Source organism: Vigna radiata, unplaced genomic scaffold, assembly GCF_000741045.1.
Source record: "Vigna radiata var. radiata cultivar VC1973A unplaced genomic scaffold, Vradiata_ver6 scaffold_171, whole genome shotgun sequence".
Lineage (NCBI taxonomy): Eukaryota > Viridiplantae > Streptophyta > Magnoliopsida > Fabales > Fabaceae > Vigna > Vigna radiata.
The window spans coordinates 100,785-120,645 of record NW_014542551.1 but is presented as its reverse complement, the minus strand read 5'-3'; the positions used below and the strand labels follow the sequence as shown (position 1 = coordinate 120,645).

The following is a 19,861-nucleotide window of genomic DNA, read 5'->3' as shown; positions in this document are numbered from 1 at the left end:
TATATATATATATATATATATATATATATATATATATATATATATATATATATATATATATATATATATATATATATTATACAGCTAGAGATATTATTACAATGATTAAAGAGCATACTAATTTTTTAAAATAGAACATAAACGTGACCATATTATCCTAATACTACATAGCTACATCATTCTCATCCTACTCTGAATCCATTACTACTTCTTCATTTATTCACATTATTAAGGTGACCATTGCAAACAAAAGAACACGTAGACAAAAAAACATACTGAAAAGGGTAAATTAATGTTCAAAAAGAACAATCATACAATAGCCATAGAGATATTAACACATATAAATCATTCATATAAACAATCCTAACACATACAATTATTCATATTAGACTCGACCATTCGGATAAATGTATTGGTATCATATTTTGTCGAGTTATGCACTTGTGGTGGTCTCTACTACTTTGCAAAGTCATTGCAAACGAGTTTCACCCTATCATACACAAGGTTAGTCAGTTATAACATCTTTGGGCAAAATAAAGTCCCAAGACTAAAACCTCCTACTCCTCTCACCACATACCTCACCCTTCTCTACTTGAGATTGAATGGTTATTAAAGTGACATGATAACTCTTAATACGAAATCCCTATATCAATACATACACTATTAAAAATAACCACAAGAAACTTCTTGAAATTTATTCCATAACATTTACACAATGTTATCAATCCATAAAACACCATAATACATCTTAAATTACATAAAAACCATAATAAATATATCTCAAACACGTCATAACATAAGAAAATCACATCATACACATTAGCGCTCAGAGGTGACTCAATGACAAAACTTTTGAGAAAGATTATGCTTAACATCAAACCTTTTTCAAAAAGGTGGCGCTGATGAGTGCATATTTGCCCACATTTTAGATTTAATTTCAAGTTTTTAGTGGAATAATTAGGCTTAAATGGTTGATTTGAATAAAATTGTGACAATTGGATTTATTGGATTTGGTAAGTAAAGAGACTTAAAATGTGATTTTTAGTTGCATAAATTACTTTGCAATCATCCATCACTCCTCTCATTTTATTTTACCTTGTATTCCACTCCATTTATGGAGGGCTAAGCTTCTAGGACTATTCCACAGTAATTTCATTATGGATTATGAGGTTAAGTTGAATTAATGTATTGGTTTCTTTTGATTATTGATTTGAGTTATCCTTTTTCTATATCTTTCACATCACATTAAAAGTAATGATTTTGCATCATAAGGTATTTAAATCTACATGCATATTGATCATATGAGTTCAAGTGTTTCTAGGTTTGATTGAGAATGTACTTTGATTGAATTTAGAAACTTTCATATGATTAAACGTGTTTTTGCTACTAATTGAGAATGTACTTTTATTAGTGGTAAGAATTTCAATTATAATTAATTGATGATTTACTTTGATTAATTAACTTTTAATTCGGTTACGAGATTTAAGAATAGACATGATTAAACGCAATAGGATTTAATTGAAAATGTACTTTGGTTAAATTTATTGTGAATAATCTAGAAATGTCTTGCTTTTGATTCAGAATCTACTTTGATTGATTGTAAGATCGTCCTCAAGTTAATTAAGAATGTACTTTAATTAATTTGAAACCCGAACAATAATTAATTGAACAATAATTTATGGATAACCGATGATGAATCTATCTTGGAAATTTATAAGAATCAACCTATTTCATTATAATTCTTTCTAAGTTTCCTATTTGTTGTTTAATTGAACTCACAACATTATGCAAAAATTAATTTCATTAGCATTGCATAACATTTACTTACCTTTCATAGCCTCCATAAGAGTCAAGTATTGAAAAGCAATTCCGCATTTGTTGGGAAATGACTCGAGGTTACTTTAACCTTATCTAATTTGTTAACTACTAACTTGACAATATTGAAGTTTTCTTGTAAAGTAGTACGAATTTGATAGCTTCAATGACAGCGTATCAAAGCGCACATTAGAGAGTTGTGAGCTTTGGAGTTTAACAGGTACCATTGCTTCTGCTCGTCAATCCACTTGCTTCTTGAGAATGGCTCTCCTTTTTCATCTTCGTGAATGTAGTTGTCGTTCTTCACAGCGTCCCACATGTCAATATGACATGATTCAAAGAATTCAATAATTCTTTGCTTCCAGTAGTCGAACTTTTCAACCTTGAATAAGGGAGGACGGTTGACGATGTATCCTTTGTTTTTAGTTCTTCAGGATCATTTCCTTGAGTCCTGTTAAGAACTAACCCCGCGAGGTTAGCTTTGATACCAATTCACTATAAGGGAGGGTTGAGTAGTGTTAATGAAAAAAATATTTTCGTAACCCTTCTGATATAACATGTTTGTCGAGTTTTGGATTTATCAAATGAATACTTAAATGTTTGACCTTGTAAATGATTCTAAATGATAATTACTTGCCAAAATGTTATAAATGATTTTATGCTTGAGATATTTTTATGTATATTTATGGCGTAATTCTATAGAACTCTTTCGGGGATTTTACGGTGACAGTTTCAATAATGTAATTATTGATGTAGGGATCCAGTGGGAGGTTATTCTGACACTCTAATAACCACTTATACTCAAGTAGAGACGAGTGGATTATGCCGTGAGAGTAGCAAGAGTTCCTAATCTTGAGGTTTGGTGACCTAAGGCATTTAAAGATTAGCCTTGTGATAATAATATAAAACAAATTTCGTAACGGCTCTATAGAGCAGATAAGATCACCATAAGTACACAACCTACTAGGCTCCAATATTAAATACTATATCCAGATGTTGAGTCTAGATGTCTAATATGTTTAGGTGTTGTACTTAGTTGAAATGAAAATGTTATATGATGCTTTGGAAATTCCATGTTTTATCCTTTTGGATATTAGCTTACCCTTGCTTATGTATTTGTTTGTTTGTTTTGTTTCTTCTCTTTTGTAAGGATCACCTCAATGGTGTGAGCTTAGGAGTTTGTCTTTGGCGAGCAAGTGCTGAGAAGAGTGGAGTTGAGGCATAAAGTAGGATGTAGTGTTTTAGTTTCATCTGTTTTTGGAAGACCTATTACACTTTTGGTTCAGTGTAATATGTTATAGTTGTGTAGGATCTAGTATACCTTTTGCTATTTTAAGTTATTTATGGATATTTGTAATAGCAACTTGTGGGTTTTCTTTGAGTTGACTATTTTGTAATATTGAAGATGTGATAAATCTCATGGTAGTTGAATACTATAAAAATAAGGATGTTGCACATAACATATCAATTATATGAATCTAAGAATTTTTAATTTTAATTGAGAATCTACTTTAATTAAAGTTAATTGAATGAGCTTTTGTGAGAATTTATTTTGATTCACAATGAAAACTTAAGAAGAATTGATTAAGAATGTCTTTTATTAATTAACTTTTTACTTGATACAAATAGACATAATTAGACATATTGATATTTAATTTAAAATTCACTATAATTAATCTATAAAGCTTTTTCTTTTTAATTAAGAATGTATATTGATTAACATGCTGTTAAATTAATTGTAAATTTACATTGATTAATTTGAAAATCTAAAACAGTAATTAGTTAAACAATAATTTTAGATAATTAAAAAAAATTATTTTGAAAAATAATCCACATAGTTTTTTATTATTCTTTTATATCTTTTTTATCTTTTTCTTTATTTAAATTTATTAGCTAATTTATTTACTTTTATTAGTATCTTTATTATTTTATTTTACTAAATTTTTTATATAATTCTTACAAAAACTAATTTATTAGAAATGAATTGTATTTATTAATACACAACTCAAAATTAATTTAACCTATATAACTTTTTAACTATTATTAACAATACTGAAATGGTCTTAGTTAAATAGTAATAATTTGATATTATCTAAAAATAGCCTTATCAATCTTATAAGTTTTTTTTTCTATATTTTTTTAATTTCAACCTGTACTTCCAGGTAAAATCTAAAATACACTATTTTAAAAATATAAAATAAAAAGTTTTCTAAATATAAAAGATTATATTCTAAATTATATAATTTAAAATATAAAATAAAAATTACAATTATGTATTTTAAAATATAAAATTTATATTTTAAATTATACAATTTAAAATGCAAAGAAAATACATAAAGAAATTTATGGTAATACAAGAGATTAAAGAACGTGACATAATAGTGATTTTGAACTATACACTCCACCCAGCTATTGATTATTTTGTCGACAATGCTACATTTGAGGGATATGACAAGTGTATTAAAATGAAATCACAAGTGAAATTCCAACATAATCAAAACTATGGAGTTTCTTCCTGAATCATATATATATAAAAAAAAAAAAAATCTTATTTTTGATTTTTCCTAATAATATAATTCAAAAGTCAAAAATCTAATTTTCAGATTGTAGAATCTGAAATTATATAGAACCACTGTTCACCAACACCCGAGTAAAAAACCTCAAGATAATTGGGCTGATAACACTTAAAAGGATGCGGATGCTACTTCCTGTAACCTAACAATTTTCTTTCTCACTCCACCAGGATGAGTATCTTCGAAAAAAATGAGTCTTTCTGGAAGTAAAATCCAGAATGGAGTGCAGGAAGTAACGGCCATAGGATCCTAGTAGAACATCACAAATGAAAAATAAACAAACAGCCACCATTTATTTTGTAAAATTTGTTTAAGATAATTGGAATCGATATTGACAACTCTAAATTTAGCTGATTTTTTTAACTGTCCGCATCCTTGATGTAAGAGGACTTGCTGAAAATGAGATTTTTGCTTTCGCATTTTATATATAAATCAGATAAACAGGAAACAACATAGTTTTGCAATTATAGACAAAAACGTTTCCACCGTTATAAACGCAGTAAGATGAACAAAACATTTATGTTGTGAAGATGAAATTGCCTTTATAATTTTAACCAAAACTATTGTAATAAAGGAATAGCCATACGCAAATACAAGCAGGAAATACTAAAAAGATGGAGCTACAACAATTTATGTTCACATATTCGAAGACCTACCTTCTGTACAACATAACCTACTATACCAAAAGGCGCCATGCTCTACCCTCTATTTTCATTGCAAACATTGCTTAGTTTCGGCTCAAACTGTTCCTCTACTGCCATCACAGCCCAAAACTGAATTCATATTTGCCCCTTCTAGAATCACAATGCTTCCATAAGAAAATATGCTGTCCCACTTATGACATAAATGTTTACGAGAACTTAAATAATTTGGGAACTATTTTCGGATCAAGATTAAGTATACTGTGATCCTCAACTCATTAGGATATGTGCACAACTTTTAATCAATTTCTCCCTCTTCTACATCATGTACAGGATTTGGAACACTTGGTGGCTCACCTTCGTCATCTTCATCGTCAGCTTTGATGTATAATCCTAGTTGTTCCAAGGGATTACTACTCCCAAACTTGAAACTACCTAGACCATCCTGAGAGTGATCAGGACTCGTTTCATCTACAGAACTCGGCAATTGCTCAGCGGGTACAGCTCTAAGCATTTCCAAATCTTCAAGAAGCCGAGAATTCTCATTGATTTCAACAGTCTTTTCCATCTGCGCATATGCCCGTACATGCTCCCATAAAATCAAGACAAAACAAGCAGAAAAGACATGACTTTGGTGAGACTATGCTATTTACCTGGAGCAGTGCTTGTCGAGCAGCTTCTCTCTCAAGCTCCCTTTTTCGTCTGGCTTCTGCAGCAGCTTCTGCTTCTGCTTGCTTTCTAGCATCTTCGGCTGCCTTTGCTTCTGCTTGCAGCCTAGCCTTTTCTGCTCGATAATGAGTTGGATAGAGAGGGTTAGTTATTAAACAGCCAGTTTAGGCACGTAAATCTTGTTATAACACAAGCATGACACCCAAATCACCTTTTCTTTGCTCCATCTCAAGTTTCTCCCTTTCCTGGCGCAATTTCTCAGGGTCTCCCTTTTCACCCTGACCCAATTAAAGCAAATCACATACAAATTCAACAATGATCGAAAGGAAAACTAAGATGCTATGACCTCAACAATGTGATTTATCCTACTTGTGTCAGTGTCTTTTCTCGAGCTTTCAAGATGGTATCAAGAAATCGGTTCTTCATTACAGCAGCTCGGTAAAGTTTATCAGGCGAGACCTGTCTCTCAGTTGGAGCACTGTCCCCTATAACAACGACAAGATTATCAGTGTAACTGTCCTGCATAACAATAAAACAATATCTTCAAAAATCTACTCACACTTACCATCTTGATGGCAATCAGAATCAAAAGAACTTGGCTTAAACTGAGAATTATCCTCAAGCTGATCTAGCCCACTGACAGATTCTGTGTAAGAAGTAAAAGGTCAGAGTCTATATGGACAAAAATTAATCAATAATAATATTAAAGGTAATCTAACACAATTCAAGGAAACCAAGTCCCCGGTCCAAGTCTGACATGTATCAATAGGAAAATAGATGGTTTCAAATCAAATCATTGGTGCATGAAAATAAGACCATAAATCATAACAATTACTATATATGATAAAGTAAGAGGAACATTTTACTCATCAGTACAGTATGTATGACACCGACTACAAAAGTATCCAACTAAGAATATATAGAAAACAATATTGTGGAATAAGCAAACCATACAACACAAGCATGAGACAAACAATGAGATAAGAACCAAGTTCCTCTTCTTCATATTGTGGTTCATGCTATATATCAATATTGCAAAAAATGATAAACACAATTACTCACGATTTCTTTCAAGAGTAGCAGCAGCCGTGGTCTTTTCAGACAACTGAGATTCTGAACCCATATTTTCTGGTGCCTGAAGAACAGCTTAAAATGAATAACTATTCCATGTATAAATAAAAACCATACACAAGATCTTTGCTAACAGTAGCAATAAAACAATAAAAACAGAGATAACTAAATAAAATAAATTCTTTCATTTAATAATCAAACTAGACCTTTGCTGCATTTGCTGGACTTGACTTTTCATCATCACATTCACCGTCAGAAGAACTGTCAGAGTCTGTATCTGCAATGCACGCAGTATATTAACATAAAAAAATTTCAATTAAACATCAAAAGTGAAAATAAGCACATGAGATATCTCCATCAAAAGAAGCATATCCTTGGGTGAGAAGCATATCCTTGTGTAAAACAAAAATTCTCAGCAAATGAGATATCTCCATCAAGAGCAACTTAGTTAACATAGAATATAACAACCTCTCTTCTAAATTTCCATGGTAAGCATTTTATGGGGATGTGATCAGTTAAGAAACTTTGGGGATGAGTAACCTAATTGTTATGTTTGTTTTAAAATATGGGTTAAGACGGTATGAACTCACAAAATTAACTTATAAGATGAAATTTACACTTAACTTCCAAACTAAGTTGGTCCATATTTGTAGGCGATGTGAGATCTTTAACACATTTTCTCATTTCAAGAACTTCATTTTGAGTGTGACTAGATATTTGTAGATCATGGTCCTACAATGGGTGAAACGAGAAACCCAATAAAAATCACTAGAATTAGCTTTGATATCATCTTAAAATATACATTTAGGCCTAAATCAGCACCACAAAACGAGTTTATATGGTATGAACTATCCCCACCCCACTAAGACTTTTTCAGGCTCCATCTCTAGCCAATGTGAAACTTGGATTTTTCCCAATATGCCCCTCATGTCCAACACTATTAGGCTATGTACATATAGATAAGATGGTGGGTGGCCCCCATTAATAGATCTAGGAGACACTCTCATTCGATTTAGGAACGTTATTTCAGACCTAACTCAACTTTAAAAAGAAAAATAAAAGAAAAAATAAAAGAAAAAATAAAAACAGTTTGTAATAGAGTTTTCACCCCAGTTTCATACTATTTAGCTATTTGGCCATGTTCCTGGACAATATGGGATGTCCAACATATTGATTAAATGATTTCTTGGGGATGTGATGTAGTTTCAGTTTTTGACAACAAATCTAGGGACTTTTACGGTGACCCAAGTGTCTATTTCTAATATTATTGAAGGTTTATTTTCTATTGGAACTTGTTTATAAATAAAGAGGTTTGAAAGCCCAAATGGTGATCACCACAGAAGTTTATGATTGTTGTGTAAGTTGTTACCTCCTTCAAGGTTGTGGAAGGCAGACGTGATTTTAAACATGTCTACGCCAAAATATGAAAATGAGTTTATGGACCTTATTGAATCAAAGACTCAGCAGTTCCACGAACCAAAGAGTCAACTCAAGTGATTCTGAGAATAATTGGGTTGTCTCTACAATTAAATGTTTGAATATGGATGTTGGATTATATGATTGCTTATTTTCTTTTATTGTAATGAAGTGTATAGTTCATACTTGATTATATTTTGCAGATACCCTTGTGTTCTACAACTACTGCACAACAGAGAACAAACGCTGTTTCTAAACACCTTTTTTGAAACTTGTTTTATGCCTATTGTTAAGAGTATCGTTTCAGGGAATGGGATGATTTCATTGAGAGAGAAGACTTGAAGACTCGGTATTTACTTGGTTTAATTTTACATTGGTAAGTGTTTCATTTGAATAAATGGTGACTTATGGCTGAATAAGTAACCTTTAATTCGTAATTATGCAAAACCACTAGTAGACGCCCCAATTTTGGGCGTATTGATTTATTTTGTATAGACTCGTTTTACCTTTTAAACGTGAATGAAATATCTATTGAACTTTGGCTTCTTAGTCAAAGGTTTCTTAATCATGGTTATCAAACTCTCGAGTTAACTCGTACGTTTCCAGACATGGTTTCCGAATTAACTCGGAAGTAAACTCGTTTTCTGCATAAACTCGATAGAATCGACTATGAGATCAGTAGGATCGTATAGAATCGCGAGTTTGGAACCATTCTACGAGCTTGAAAGTTATATATTTAATGAAATGTATCAAAATTAATGACAATAATCCAAATACTTATGCTTTACAATATTTATTTTTATGAATATAAGCATAACTTTTATTTATTTAAAGTTATATAACTTTGTAGACTTATTTGAATTAAGATATTATTTATATAATTTTTTTTCATCTTAAGTAAACTCTTGCAAGTTTACTTGACTCTCACGAGTTTCCGAGTCGAGTATACTCGACTCTCACGAGTTTACGTAAACTCTCAAATTTGATAACCTTGTTCACAATCACTTGGAAAAATGCATTATGAGATCTCATAAGAAAATACTGCACAATGGCAAAACTTGGACTTTCAACTTGATATTCTATTTTGAACATACGTGCAACCAATTTACTCGGAGCCCTCAGAACTTTCAAAACATGCACAACCTTTTTGAAAAAGGTACAGTATTTCTTGCAAAAGACATTCAGCAGGTCTATTATTCTGCCCAAAAGCTAGCACATATCAAACAGACAAATCATGATATAATGTCCTTTATTGTTGAAAGTCAATTTCATTTTGAAGAATTGAAGATGTTCTTAGAAGCTGATACACTAGAAGAAATTCAGTTGGACAAGTTATATATTGTCATGACCCTTCCTTAAACTTAAAATATGCTCTCCTTGTTCAACCATGTCCTTATACATGGTTGAAAATGTTCATACCTTATTGTTTGATGTCAATATACTTGCCATCATTGGGGCGATGCTATCCTCACTATTTGCCTTCTTATCAATACTTCTCTTGACAATAAAGTTCCTAGTTCCATTTTATTTCCAAATGGACCCTCTTTCATATTTCTCCACATGCTTTTGATTCTATATGTTTTGTTTATAATATGTCTCTAGGTTTGGATAAGCTCTCAGCCAAAGCCATCAAGTGTCTTCTTGGGATATTCTCCCCATTCAAAAAGGTTATCAATGTTACTCTCCTAAAACCAAGAGATACTTCTATATGTTTTGTCCCAGACTCCTTTCGTCATTCCCATATTGTGTGCTTACCGAATCCAACAGGTCCTACCTAAGGACCTCCTACTCCTGCCCACCTAAATCCCATCCAAAATCCAGCCAAACCATTATCACGACTTCTTAGTACCCACCCATGCAAGTCTAGTGCTCTAAGGTAAGTCCCCTTTCATCAAGTCCTTCTCAACCATCACTCAATACCAAAATCCATAATAATGATGATTCGAGCTGGCTCATTACTATCCAAAAAGGCACTTGTTCTACTTGTAACCTACATCTTATTTAAAAATTTCCCAGCTATCACAGGTTGTGTCCTCCCTATTTTTCTTTTATCTCTCATGTCTTCTATTCAAAAAGTCGTGACTTTTGAAGTACTCTTGAGCATAATAACACATAAGTTAGTTGATCTTCAATTTAGGAAATAGACAATTGGATGTTGATAGGTTTATGCCATTATAATTGGACCCAATAATGAAACAAGTAAATCTTTCTCTAACCCAGATAGTAATAGAAAGCTTGATGGAAATCTTATTTATCTTGCTACTATTTACCTGATCTATCTTGTGCAGTTGGCGTTGTTGTTCAATTCGTGCAAACTCCTTGTATTGATTATCGGAATGTTGTCATTTGTATTCTAAGATACCTAAAAACACTCCTAGAAAAGGTTTGTTATATGAAGATAAAGGAAATATCCAGATCTCTAGGCATTGTGATGTTGATTGGGTAGTATCTCCTATGAACAGATGCTCTACTACATGATATTGTGTTTTTCATTGGAGGAAATATTATTTCCAAGCAAAACAAGAAAAAAAAATGTAGTTGCATGCGAACTACTAAAGTTGAATATAGGGAAATGGTGTCTCTCAATTGCTAACTTGTGATGGTAGAACAATTCCACCAAGAACTAAAATTTTGTGACAGAGAACAAAAGAAAACATATTGTGATAATCAAGAAGCTCTCCACATTACTTCCAATCTTGTGTTCCACAAGAGAACCAAAAACACAGAGAGATTTACCATCATTTTATTCAAGAAAAGTTGTTGTCCTAGAAAATTTGTACTTAGTTATACAAATCAAATTATCAACTTGCAGATGAATTAACAAAATCCTTAAGATGGCTTTAGACTTAATTTATTTGTTCCAAGCTTGGTACTACAATTTGTAAGGGCCAACTTGAAGCAGAGTGTTAGAATAGGTTTAGAATAGGGGCTTAAAATAGGCTTATTAAAAGTTGTTTGAGTTGTACCTACTTGTACCTAGGGTCCAAGAGGTGTCTTTACTTGTTTGCTACTCTTTTCTCTCTTCCCTATTATCTCATATTATTCTACAGTTTCTATATAAATATGAGAACCTAAGAGAGAATGGGAAAAGCTCTCTAAAATATACTTTCTCTATTTATCTCAAGTGGTTTAAAACCCTTACAGGAAATTGAAAGCAAGATTTAGGGTGAAAACTTAATTAAATAATAAAACGGTTCCCATATCATGTACCAGATCTATCTTAATTAACAATATTCACAGAAAAAGGATCGAAGTCACAAATTACTCAAATTATTCAAGATCATCATAGCTAAATTTAGTCTTACTTACCATTGAAGCTGCCTGGGCTTAGGGATTTGTTCATTCGGTAAGTTGTATCCTTCAAAATCTCCACATGAGGATAACTAGACACAGGAGGCTCATTTCCACCAATATCCACTTCTTCATCAGCTGGTTCATTACCTATACAAGTAGAACGAAATTAAGTTTAAATGCAAAAGCAAATACAGCATATGTTCAGACTCTTGTGCACGCAACACAGACTCCACCTTTAAATGGTTGTAGTGAGGAATTGCTTGGTCCAGAATCATTCAGCACCTGCAACAGAAAACAGATGTCCAGAAGTCAAATCAGGTGTAAGACTGGCATCTCATCATGGAAATGTGCATAATTCACACACAACATGATACTAGCTAAAATTTATTAAAGGGTTGGGTAGAAAGCATGTACCTCTATTTCACAAGCTTCAACTTTTGTTTTGTTCTTTTCATTCTCTTGTAAAAAGTCATCCAAAAGCTTCCTTAATGTGAACAGGGTATCATCACTGAGATCATCAATGTCAATCTCAATCTCATCCTCTCCACATTCTCTACCATTTGAACTATGCTCTTTTAAGAAATCAATTATATGCATAGGCATTTCTCCCAGTAGAGACTCCAATTCTCGACCTAGATCATGCTTCTCTTGATCTGACATGACCTTCTTTGCAGGTGGCATTATTTCAGGTTGAGGGGGCAAAGAGGCAATTTTCCTCTTCTTTGAAGGAGGCGCTGGCTTTTTAGTTTTCACACCTTCACTATTGTTTGGCTTTGCAGGTAATGGCAGAGCATCATTTCTTGGCAGTTTCTTCTCAATTGTTTTCCATCTCAACTCAAAAAATTTACTGAGAGTATCAGCCATGAGATGGACATCATTCCCGGGTGGATTGTACGTCATTGCATTTGAAAATGTAAGCCTCACATCATCAGCAAATTCCAGTGGTCCAGCATATGCTCCTGCCCCTATCTTACTTTTTACTGTTCCCAAATCCATTGGACGCTTAATAATACTGTAATAATCCGGAAGATTCAACTTCACAACGTCCACAGGGGTGTTGAAAACCCAACCATACTGGTGAGTCATCAACCTTTTCAACAGCACCTCACAATCTTTCATCAGCATAGCATGTGCAGTGTTTGGTGAAGCAGTTCGCACCGCAGACTCAAACTTCCCAGAAGAACCACGGTTCCATCCACGGGCCTTCTGGTTCTTATTAGCTGACGGTTTCATCTTATTCCCCGGTGCAGAACTAGACATTGATGGCTTTTTATCCCTTTCCACTCCATGCCCATTATTTCCATTACTACAACTAAGAATATCACTGGAGGAGGACATGGCAACACCATTCGCCCTCTGCACTTCGATTTTCTTCTGAAGTATCCGAATCTGCTCAAGCTCAGACCTCAATCTTTGCACTAGATCTTTCCTCTGAGAATGTGACATATTGGACAAGGGAACAATTTGCATGGCGCCACCAAAAGCATCACGGCGACTCGAATTCAAACTAATGCATTTCCTCGCAGGGATACTCGAATTCTCAGAAACTGTAATTTCAGTGTCTATCCGACCAGAACTACCAGACCCCTCAGATTCACCAGCATTATCTAGTCCATTCCCAAAATAACCCCCAGCTAACCTACTCTTCGCCATCATCATGTTCAATTATTCAACTAACCAAAATCCTCAGTTCCTCAACCAAAACTAACAGCCCAGTGCAGTTCACGAATACTGTTGAAAATCACACAGTAGTAATTAACGAAACAAACTAAAATCCAACACGGTAATCTTCACTACTTGAAACCCTAATAGTACAAAAGGATAATGGAACCCAAAACTAACGAAACAAACTCAATCAGTAAGAGAAATCCAAAGCACCTTCTTATTAAGTCTAAGCATTAAAACCATAAAAGCAACAATAGTAACATGTAACAAGAAGGTAGCTACAAAGCTTCCACCACAGAGGCTAATTTCAAATGGGCTCAAACCCCAAATCAAATTACCAGCTACTAACTGAAAGCAGCAGCTTGCTGAATGAAACTCGAAGGAGTTCCTAATATTCAGAAGAACCCTAGCTTCAAAATTGTGGCAATTCAAACTGGAAGAGGCACACTAAACGAGCAAGGGTGAGAGATCGACGTAGGAGTGAACCCTAGCTGAGAAAAACGAGAAAAGTTGTACGCGTTTCACCAGAAGCAATAAGCACGTGGGATGAGCAAAGAAGAAGAGAACGACGTCGTTGCAAGAGGAAGCAAAAAGAGATGATGAGAAAAAGGTTATTGGCTAGGAGGAGACGAGAGTGAGGCGAATAGCAGTTTCTTTATTGTTCAGAGTAAAGCTCTCGTCTCCTTTAAATAGTAAAATAACAATGCCGCCCCTCTCTTTCGTCAATCCCTTGCACTGCAATTTGCATATCTTGATGAAGCATCTTAGCCATAGGATTCAAGTACAGTTGACGGATACGATACGTCCCAGGTTGAGACTTGTGATTGAGATTTGATTTGATACTGTATTTTATAATGATAATGATTAATGCCTACCATTAATAAATAATTTTTTTAGTATACACTATATCTTGTAATTTTGTCTTTTATATTTATATATATACATAAACTTAATTAACTTTCTTTTATTATTTTAGTTTATGAAAATGCGATAAAATTATAAAAATAATAAAATTTATTTATTTTTATAATTATTTTTTAGAACTGCATTTTATAATTTTAATAATAATTTTTATTTTAATATTTTTTATTATAGTAAGAAAAAAAAAAGTATACACTTGGCTGCGTGTATTTTTACTAATTCATTATAATTGTAATAATACATTTTGAGAGTTGTTTGTAAGATTTTGCCTATGTATATGAACTACACAGATTATATATTGATTCAGTGGTCTTGTCAAAACTTCTAGAAGTTAATTAGGTCGTTATTAAAATAGTATTAAAAATGAAATATTTCATTAAATAAAATTTAAAACATCACTAAATACACTTTTTTAGAAGTTTAATTAAAAGTTAAATAACTTAGTTAATTTAATATTTATTTTATAAAAAACCTAACCGTTTCATAAAAGTAAATATTTGTTTACGTATTGATAATCTATATTTATATCTATTTATATATTATTATTATTATTGAGTTCATGCGCATTTGTATTTATTTTTATGATAATAAAAATAATAAAATTATTATTATTATAATTAAAAAATTAAATATAAATAATTTTTATTTGTTTTGTACGTAATTTTTTGATTAAAAATGGTTGAATTTAAAACAAAGGATCAAATTAAAAAATATTAAATTTAAATAAACAATCACTTAAAAATTAATATTGATAAAATATTTATTTTAATTTTCTAAAAATATTTAAAAGATAAAATTAAAAAATAAACTAAACCTAAAATAAGACAAATCTTATATATGTAATACTGAAATTTGTTGGGATGTCACGACTAAAAATTTAAATTTTTAAAATATTTTATCATTATGAAAATCTAAATTCAACAAATCTTTACAATTAACCAAAATTAAACCATAATTCGAGTTGATTACAAAATAAAATTTTCAATAAAATATTTTTATTTAAAATAAACTCATAAATTTTTCAATTCTCTTAATTCGTTCATCGTGACCACATCCAAATTATTTACATGATCATTTGCTCCTATACAATGATCATCGCAAATGGAAATCACAACAACAAATATAGGGGTGAGCTAATTGAGGATCAATCATAGTAAACATAATAATATAATTAACAAATGTTACACCTTCATCGCAATAATAACACATCCACAACAAAACAACAACTTAAATACAGTCATTCATCATCATCACAACTTAATAGTCTATTTCCCCTACACTACCACACCACCTAATCATCATAACCAATTCAGTACGAATCACACGACACCCCCTTCCCGTATCACACAGCCAAAGAGAACCTCTTTCCTGCATCACACGGCCAAAAGAGTCATTGATTAAGGTCGTACCTGAATCAAATTAATATGCAATTTAAATGCAGTATAGACTAGGAGAATGACCCCTAGATCGTCTCTCAAGGACCAAATGTAGGAATAAAGTCGAACATGTGGTAGGGAGGGGTTTCGAAAGTGGTTTTGTGAAATGGAATGAATTGATTAATGTTACCAATAAGGAGTATTGGTAAATCTTGAAGAATTGTTTTGATGATGCTGCAAGAAGTTTTATTTGAAGAAAACATTAGAATTAGTTAAAAGCAACTTTTAGAAATTGAATATAGTAGGAAAATCTTAAATAATTTGTAAACCTTGTATTCTCCACTNGAATAATNGATTATGNACAGGCAATAATCGATTATCANTTGAATTTTCTACTAGAATAATNGATTATGGACAAGCAATAATCGATTATCACAAGTCCTTAAGGAATAATCGATTATCATCTCATATAATCGATTATCACATTTTGAAAAACCTGTAACGGACTTAAATAATCGATTATCACTTACAATAATCGATTATTCGTGGCAGTTGGGACTTGACCTTTGATATTCAGAGCAAATGGCTATATGTAGGGTTTCAAAGAAATTCAAATGCAATGTTCTTGAACTGAAAGCTCAGAAGAATATTGTTTGTCAGAGGAAGTTCTCAGTAGCTTGTTCAAAGTTCCCTTGCTTGGTCTCGTGAATAGGAGACGCTCGCGTATCGTGTGTCGATAGTCGGAGCAGGCTCTCTTCGAGTTAGCAAGGTGCTCTGCCTGGTCTCGTGAATAGGAGAAGTTTGCGAATCGTTGGTCGATTGCCAGAGCGGTTCTCTTCCAGTTGGCTGAGTGTCATTCTTCCGGTTCGTTCGACGAAGGAAGGTTTATCAATTCTTATTCACTTTCTATTGTAATCTGTGAAATATTTTTTAGTGGAACTGTTAATCATTCTTTGCAGTGATTAACGACTGGACGTAGATTCTGTTGAATCGAGCCAGTATAAAAATACTTGTGTGTTTTTCTGTTTCCCTACACTTTTTATTGTTTACGCATATCAACTGTTTGATAAATTTTCTGAAAGAAAATTGATTTTCGAAAAAGGACCAACTTGTTTTAAAAAGGTGACCGAACACGCTTTCCGCTTACTCTAAGTTTAATTCCGCTGCGCTATACTCTTCAAACCATACCTCACTGGTACCAATAATTAACACACAGAATGAACACAGAATTAAAGTCAGATTAAAGACAGGTTGGTGTTAGCTCAATTGCACTTATTTCCAATCACAGATTCATCAATTTTGTACACACACAGTAATCAACTAAGTGAAGATTATTATGCTTGAATTAGACCACTAAGCGAGGACCAACTGCACATAACATATTACATTTATGTAGGGCACTCAAAACAGAATCACAATTATGCTCCAATAATCTCAAGGAAACCTCTGCAACCTAACTAATCACCAACCCACAAAATTAAGCTTCCATAAACATCATGAATTCAATTCAAAACTGGAAAACGAAATGCATAAGCTGGAAAATGAAATGCATAAGCTGGAAAACGAAATGCACAAGTTGGAAAACGAAATTCACAAACTAGAACGAAATCAAACGAAGTAAAACAAAATCAAAACGCAATAAAACGAATGAAAATGAACCCAAACTAAATATGCAATGCGAAAATGACAATGAAATTGAATGAGCAAAATCTACATTGCAAGCATAAGAGAAGATAACATAGTGGAAAATCGAAATTAAATTCTGGAATTGAAAGTGCATGGAAATTTAAATGAAAACTTAAAACCCCAAAATGGGGGAGCTCTCCCTTGTTGTCCAAAGTGAAGAAAAATGTAAAATGAGAGAGTGAGAGGTGTGCTTGGGGTCTGCCCCCCCCCCCCCCCTTTAACACATAACCTTAGGTAAGCCCACTAGTTGTTGTTGTGGTGGTCTATTGAATTGCCCAGCTTGCCCTTGACCCATACTTGGATGAGGTTTCCACGCTTGGTTGTAATTACTTGGGCGACCCTAATTACCCATAAAATTGAATTCTTCTTAGGTATTGGCTAGTATAGCACATTGACAATTAATATGATCTCACCCACATAGCTCACAAAGTTGTTGAACTTGTGAAACATTCTGCAACTCTTTTTGAAATTGAGAGATTTTCTTCATCAAAGTCTCCAGTTGTTGAGTCATAAATTTATTATGATCCAATAGAGCATCTTGAGATTGTAATTGAAGAACTCATTTCTGTTGAAGTTGAGTCCTTTCACTGTGCATCTCATTATCATTTGTAACCATATTTTCAATCAACTCATAGGCTTCCTCTAAAGTCTTGCACTTGATATTACCTATAGTTGAGACATCCAACATCAATTTAATCTACGAGCTTAGTCCTCCAAGGAATAAAATGACTATTGTAGGTTCATCAAATCCATGTGTGGGCATCTTCCGCAATAAACCTTTAAATTTATCCCACGCTTGACCTAACATTTCATCCATCCCTTGTCTAAAAGAAGAATTTTCTTGCTTACCTTTATTTATCTTCGACTGTGGGAAGTATTTATTCAGAAGTTTTGCAACCATAGCTTCCCATTCAATAAAGTTATTCTCTGGAAAAGAGTTCAACCACATCTTAGCATTGCCTCCTAAAGAGAAAGGGAACAGGTTAAGCCTAATAGCTTCATCTGGCACACCATTGATCTACATTGTATTGCATATCTCATTGAACGTTGTCAGATGCTCATATGGATTTTCATGAGATAATCCATTGAATTAGTTGCTCTTCACCAGTTGAATGAGAGCAGGACTCATCTCCATGTTTGCAACATTAATCCTCGGCCTTGCAATATTGTTAAAATGATGAGGGCCAATAATTGTTGCATAATCTACTAGAGTACGTCTACCATTATGCTCTTCAGCCATATCTTCTGCTTCTTGGTCAAATATTTGAGGTGAAGACTGTTGAAGAGTCTTAGGAGAAGGGAAAAGTTCTCTAGACGTCATGTTCCTTCTTTATCTTCTACTTTCTTCTAAACCTGTAAGAAAAGGTTTAGAAAATTTCGTGCTTTTAGTCCAAATTGTACCCTCCATACACTAGAGAACAAAACACTAAAGTACCCAATTAGTCCAAAAACAACAAAAATTAAAAGCAATAAAATAAAGTCTAATCGGTTAAGAATCACACAAAAGTATAGTTTAAACCACGAGTCCCCGATAATGGCACCAAAAAACTTGTTAAGACCTTGACAAGTGTACCAAATCGTATCAAGTAATATAAAATGGTAAGAACAAGTATCGTATCCCAGAAGACTCGTGGCACTAAACAGTCATGTAATACCTTAACTAATTAAGACTTAAGAACAATTTCATTGGTTTAAAATGCAAGTGCAATAAAAGTAAATATGAATGCAAATTCGATCAATTGGGGCAAAACACAAGAGTGAATGAATGATGTTGATAATATGAGATGAATACGTTGTTGGGGTTTAGATTTCACCATCCTTACTTTCATGTATAAAAGAATTCATCTTCTTCATTTAATTGTTAACCTCACTCTATAAATTACTTAGAACCCGATCCCTCGACATAAAAAGCCTATCCTTAATTATTAAACCACAATCTCTTGCATCTCTAATAACTAATTCTGCATTACAAACAAAAGCTTAAGACAACCAAAGTTCCTATCCTCATCCCTGGGAAATATTTCTTTTGGGAGAAATTCTCTAGATCTAGGTTTCTAGGTATTTCCCAATAACAAAGAAGACAAAAAATCATGCTATGAGTGATCAAAACTTAACAAGCATAGAGCAAAGGAGAAAATCCCTAACGATTAATGAAGGAAGCATATAATAATTCAAAACAAATTCAAATACATGAGAATTTAGATGTTACATCTTCCCCAACAACAAATGAGTTTAGTTCTCCATTGTCATGGAGAAACTAGATGTACAATGGAATGAAAGTGATATAGAAACCCTAGAAACTGAAGAGGGATCTCACATCCAATTCTACCTCTTGAGAGTTGAAAAATATGTTTCTACGCTTCTGCCTCTAAAAGATACAAGCCTTAACGTGTACAAGTCCTTAAATATATTAGAAAATAAGGTCCAAGCCTAACACGTTGGCGCTCAACGCCCCTACTTAGGACAAGTAGGCGGTGGTGCGAGAGGAGTGGCGCTCAGGGGCCTAAAAGGGGCAACGAGGCGTCCTACAACACAAGGAGGCTGGCGCTCAGCGCCCTAAGGAGGGCAACCAGGCACCCATGCGAGACACTTGGCGTTGAGGGCCCCAGAAAAGGACAATCAGGCATCCTGTGACCTTTTATAGCCTTCTCTTCTGGTGCTTTCTTTGTCCTTTCTGGGTTCCAACTCCTTGGTACTTTAACTCCTCTTTCAAATCATTCAAATAACCTACAAA

General features: G+C 33.2%; 1 protein-coding gene across 1 annotated transcript; it reads right to left on the bottom strand.

Annotated features, from left to right (window-relative positions):
- Positions 1 to 4,913: 4,913 nt before the first annotated feature.
- Positions 4,914 to 13,865, bottom strand: LOC106780280 (transcription factor GTE8). The gene is made up of 11 exons (XM_014668551.2): positions 13,483 to 13,865; positions 11,894 to 13,210; positions 11,713 to 11,761; positions 11,495 to 11,626; positions 6,976 to 7,046; positions 6,761 to 6,833; positions 6,264 to 6,344; positions 6,068 to 6,183; positions 5,910 to 5,976; positions 5,683 to 5,813; positions 4,914 to 5,597 (listed from the first exon to the last, which is right to left on the bottom strand). Exons 2-11 carry the CDS (start codon positions 13,136 to 13,138, stop codon positions 5,328 to 5,330), a joined length of 2,235 nt encoding a protein of 744 aa, XP_014524037.1. The 5' UTR covers positions 13,139 to 13,210; positions 13,483 to 13,865; the 3' UTR covers positions 4,914 to 5,327.
- Between the last annotated feature and the right edge of the window lie 5,996 nt (positions 13,866 to 19,861).

Excerpts from the sequence above, each read along its gene's own strand:
- LOC106780280 (XM_014668551.2), bottom strand. The coding sequence starts at position 13,138 with ATGATGATGGCGAAGAGTAGGTTAGCTGGGGGTTATTTTGGGAATGGA. Across the intron at positions 11,762-11,893 it reads TTGAAGCTTGTGAAATAGAG|GTGCTGAATGATTCTGGACC; the intron begins GTACATGCTTTC and ends TTTCTGTTGCAG. Across the intron at positions 5,977-6,067 it reads GAGAAAAGACACTGACACAA|GGTGAAAAGGGAGACCCTGA; the intron begins GTAGGATAAATC and ends TAATTGGGTCAG.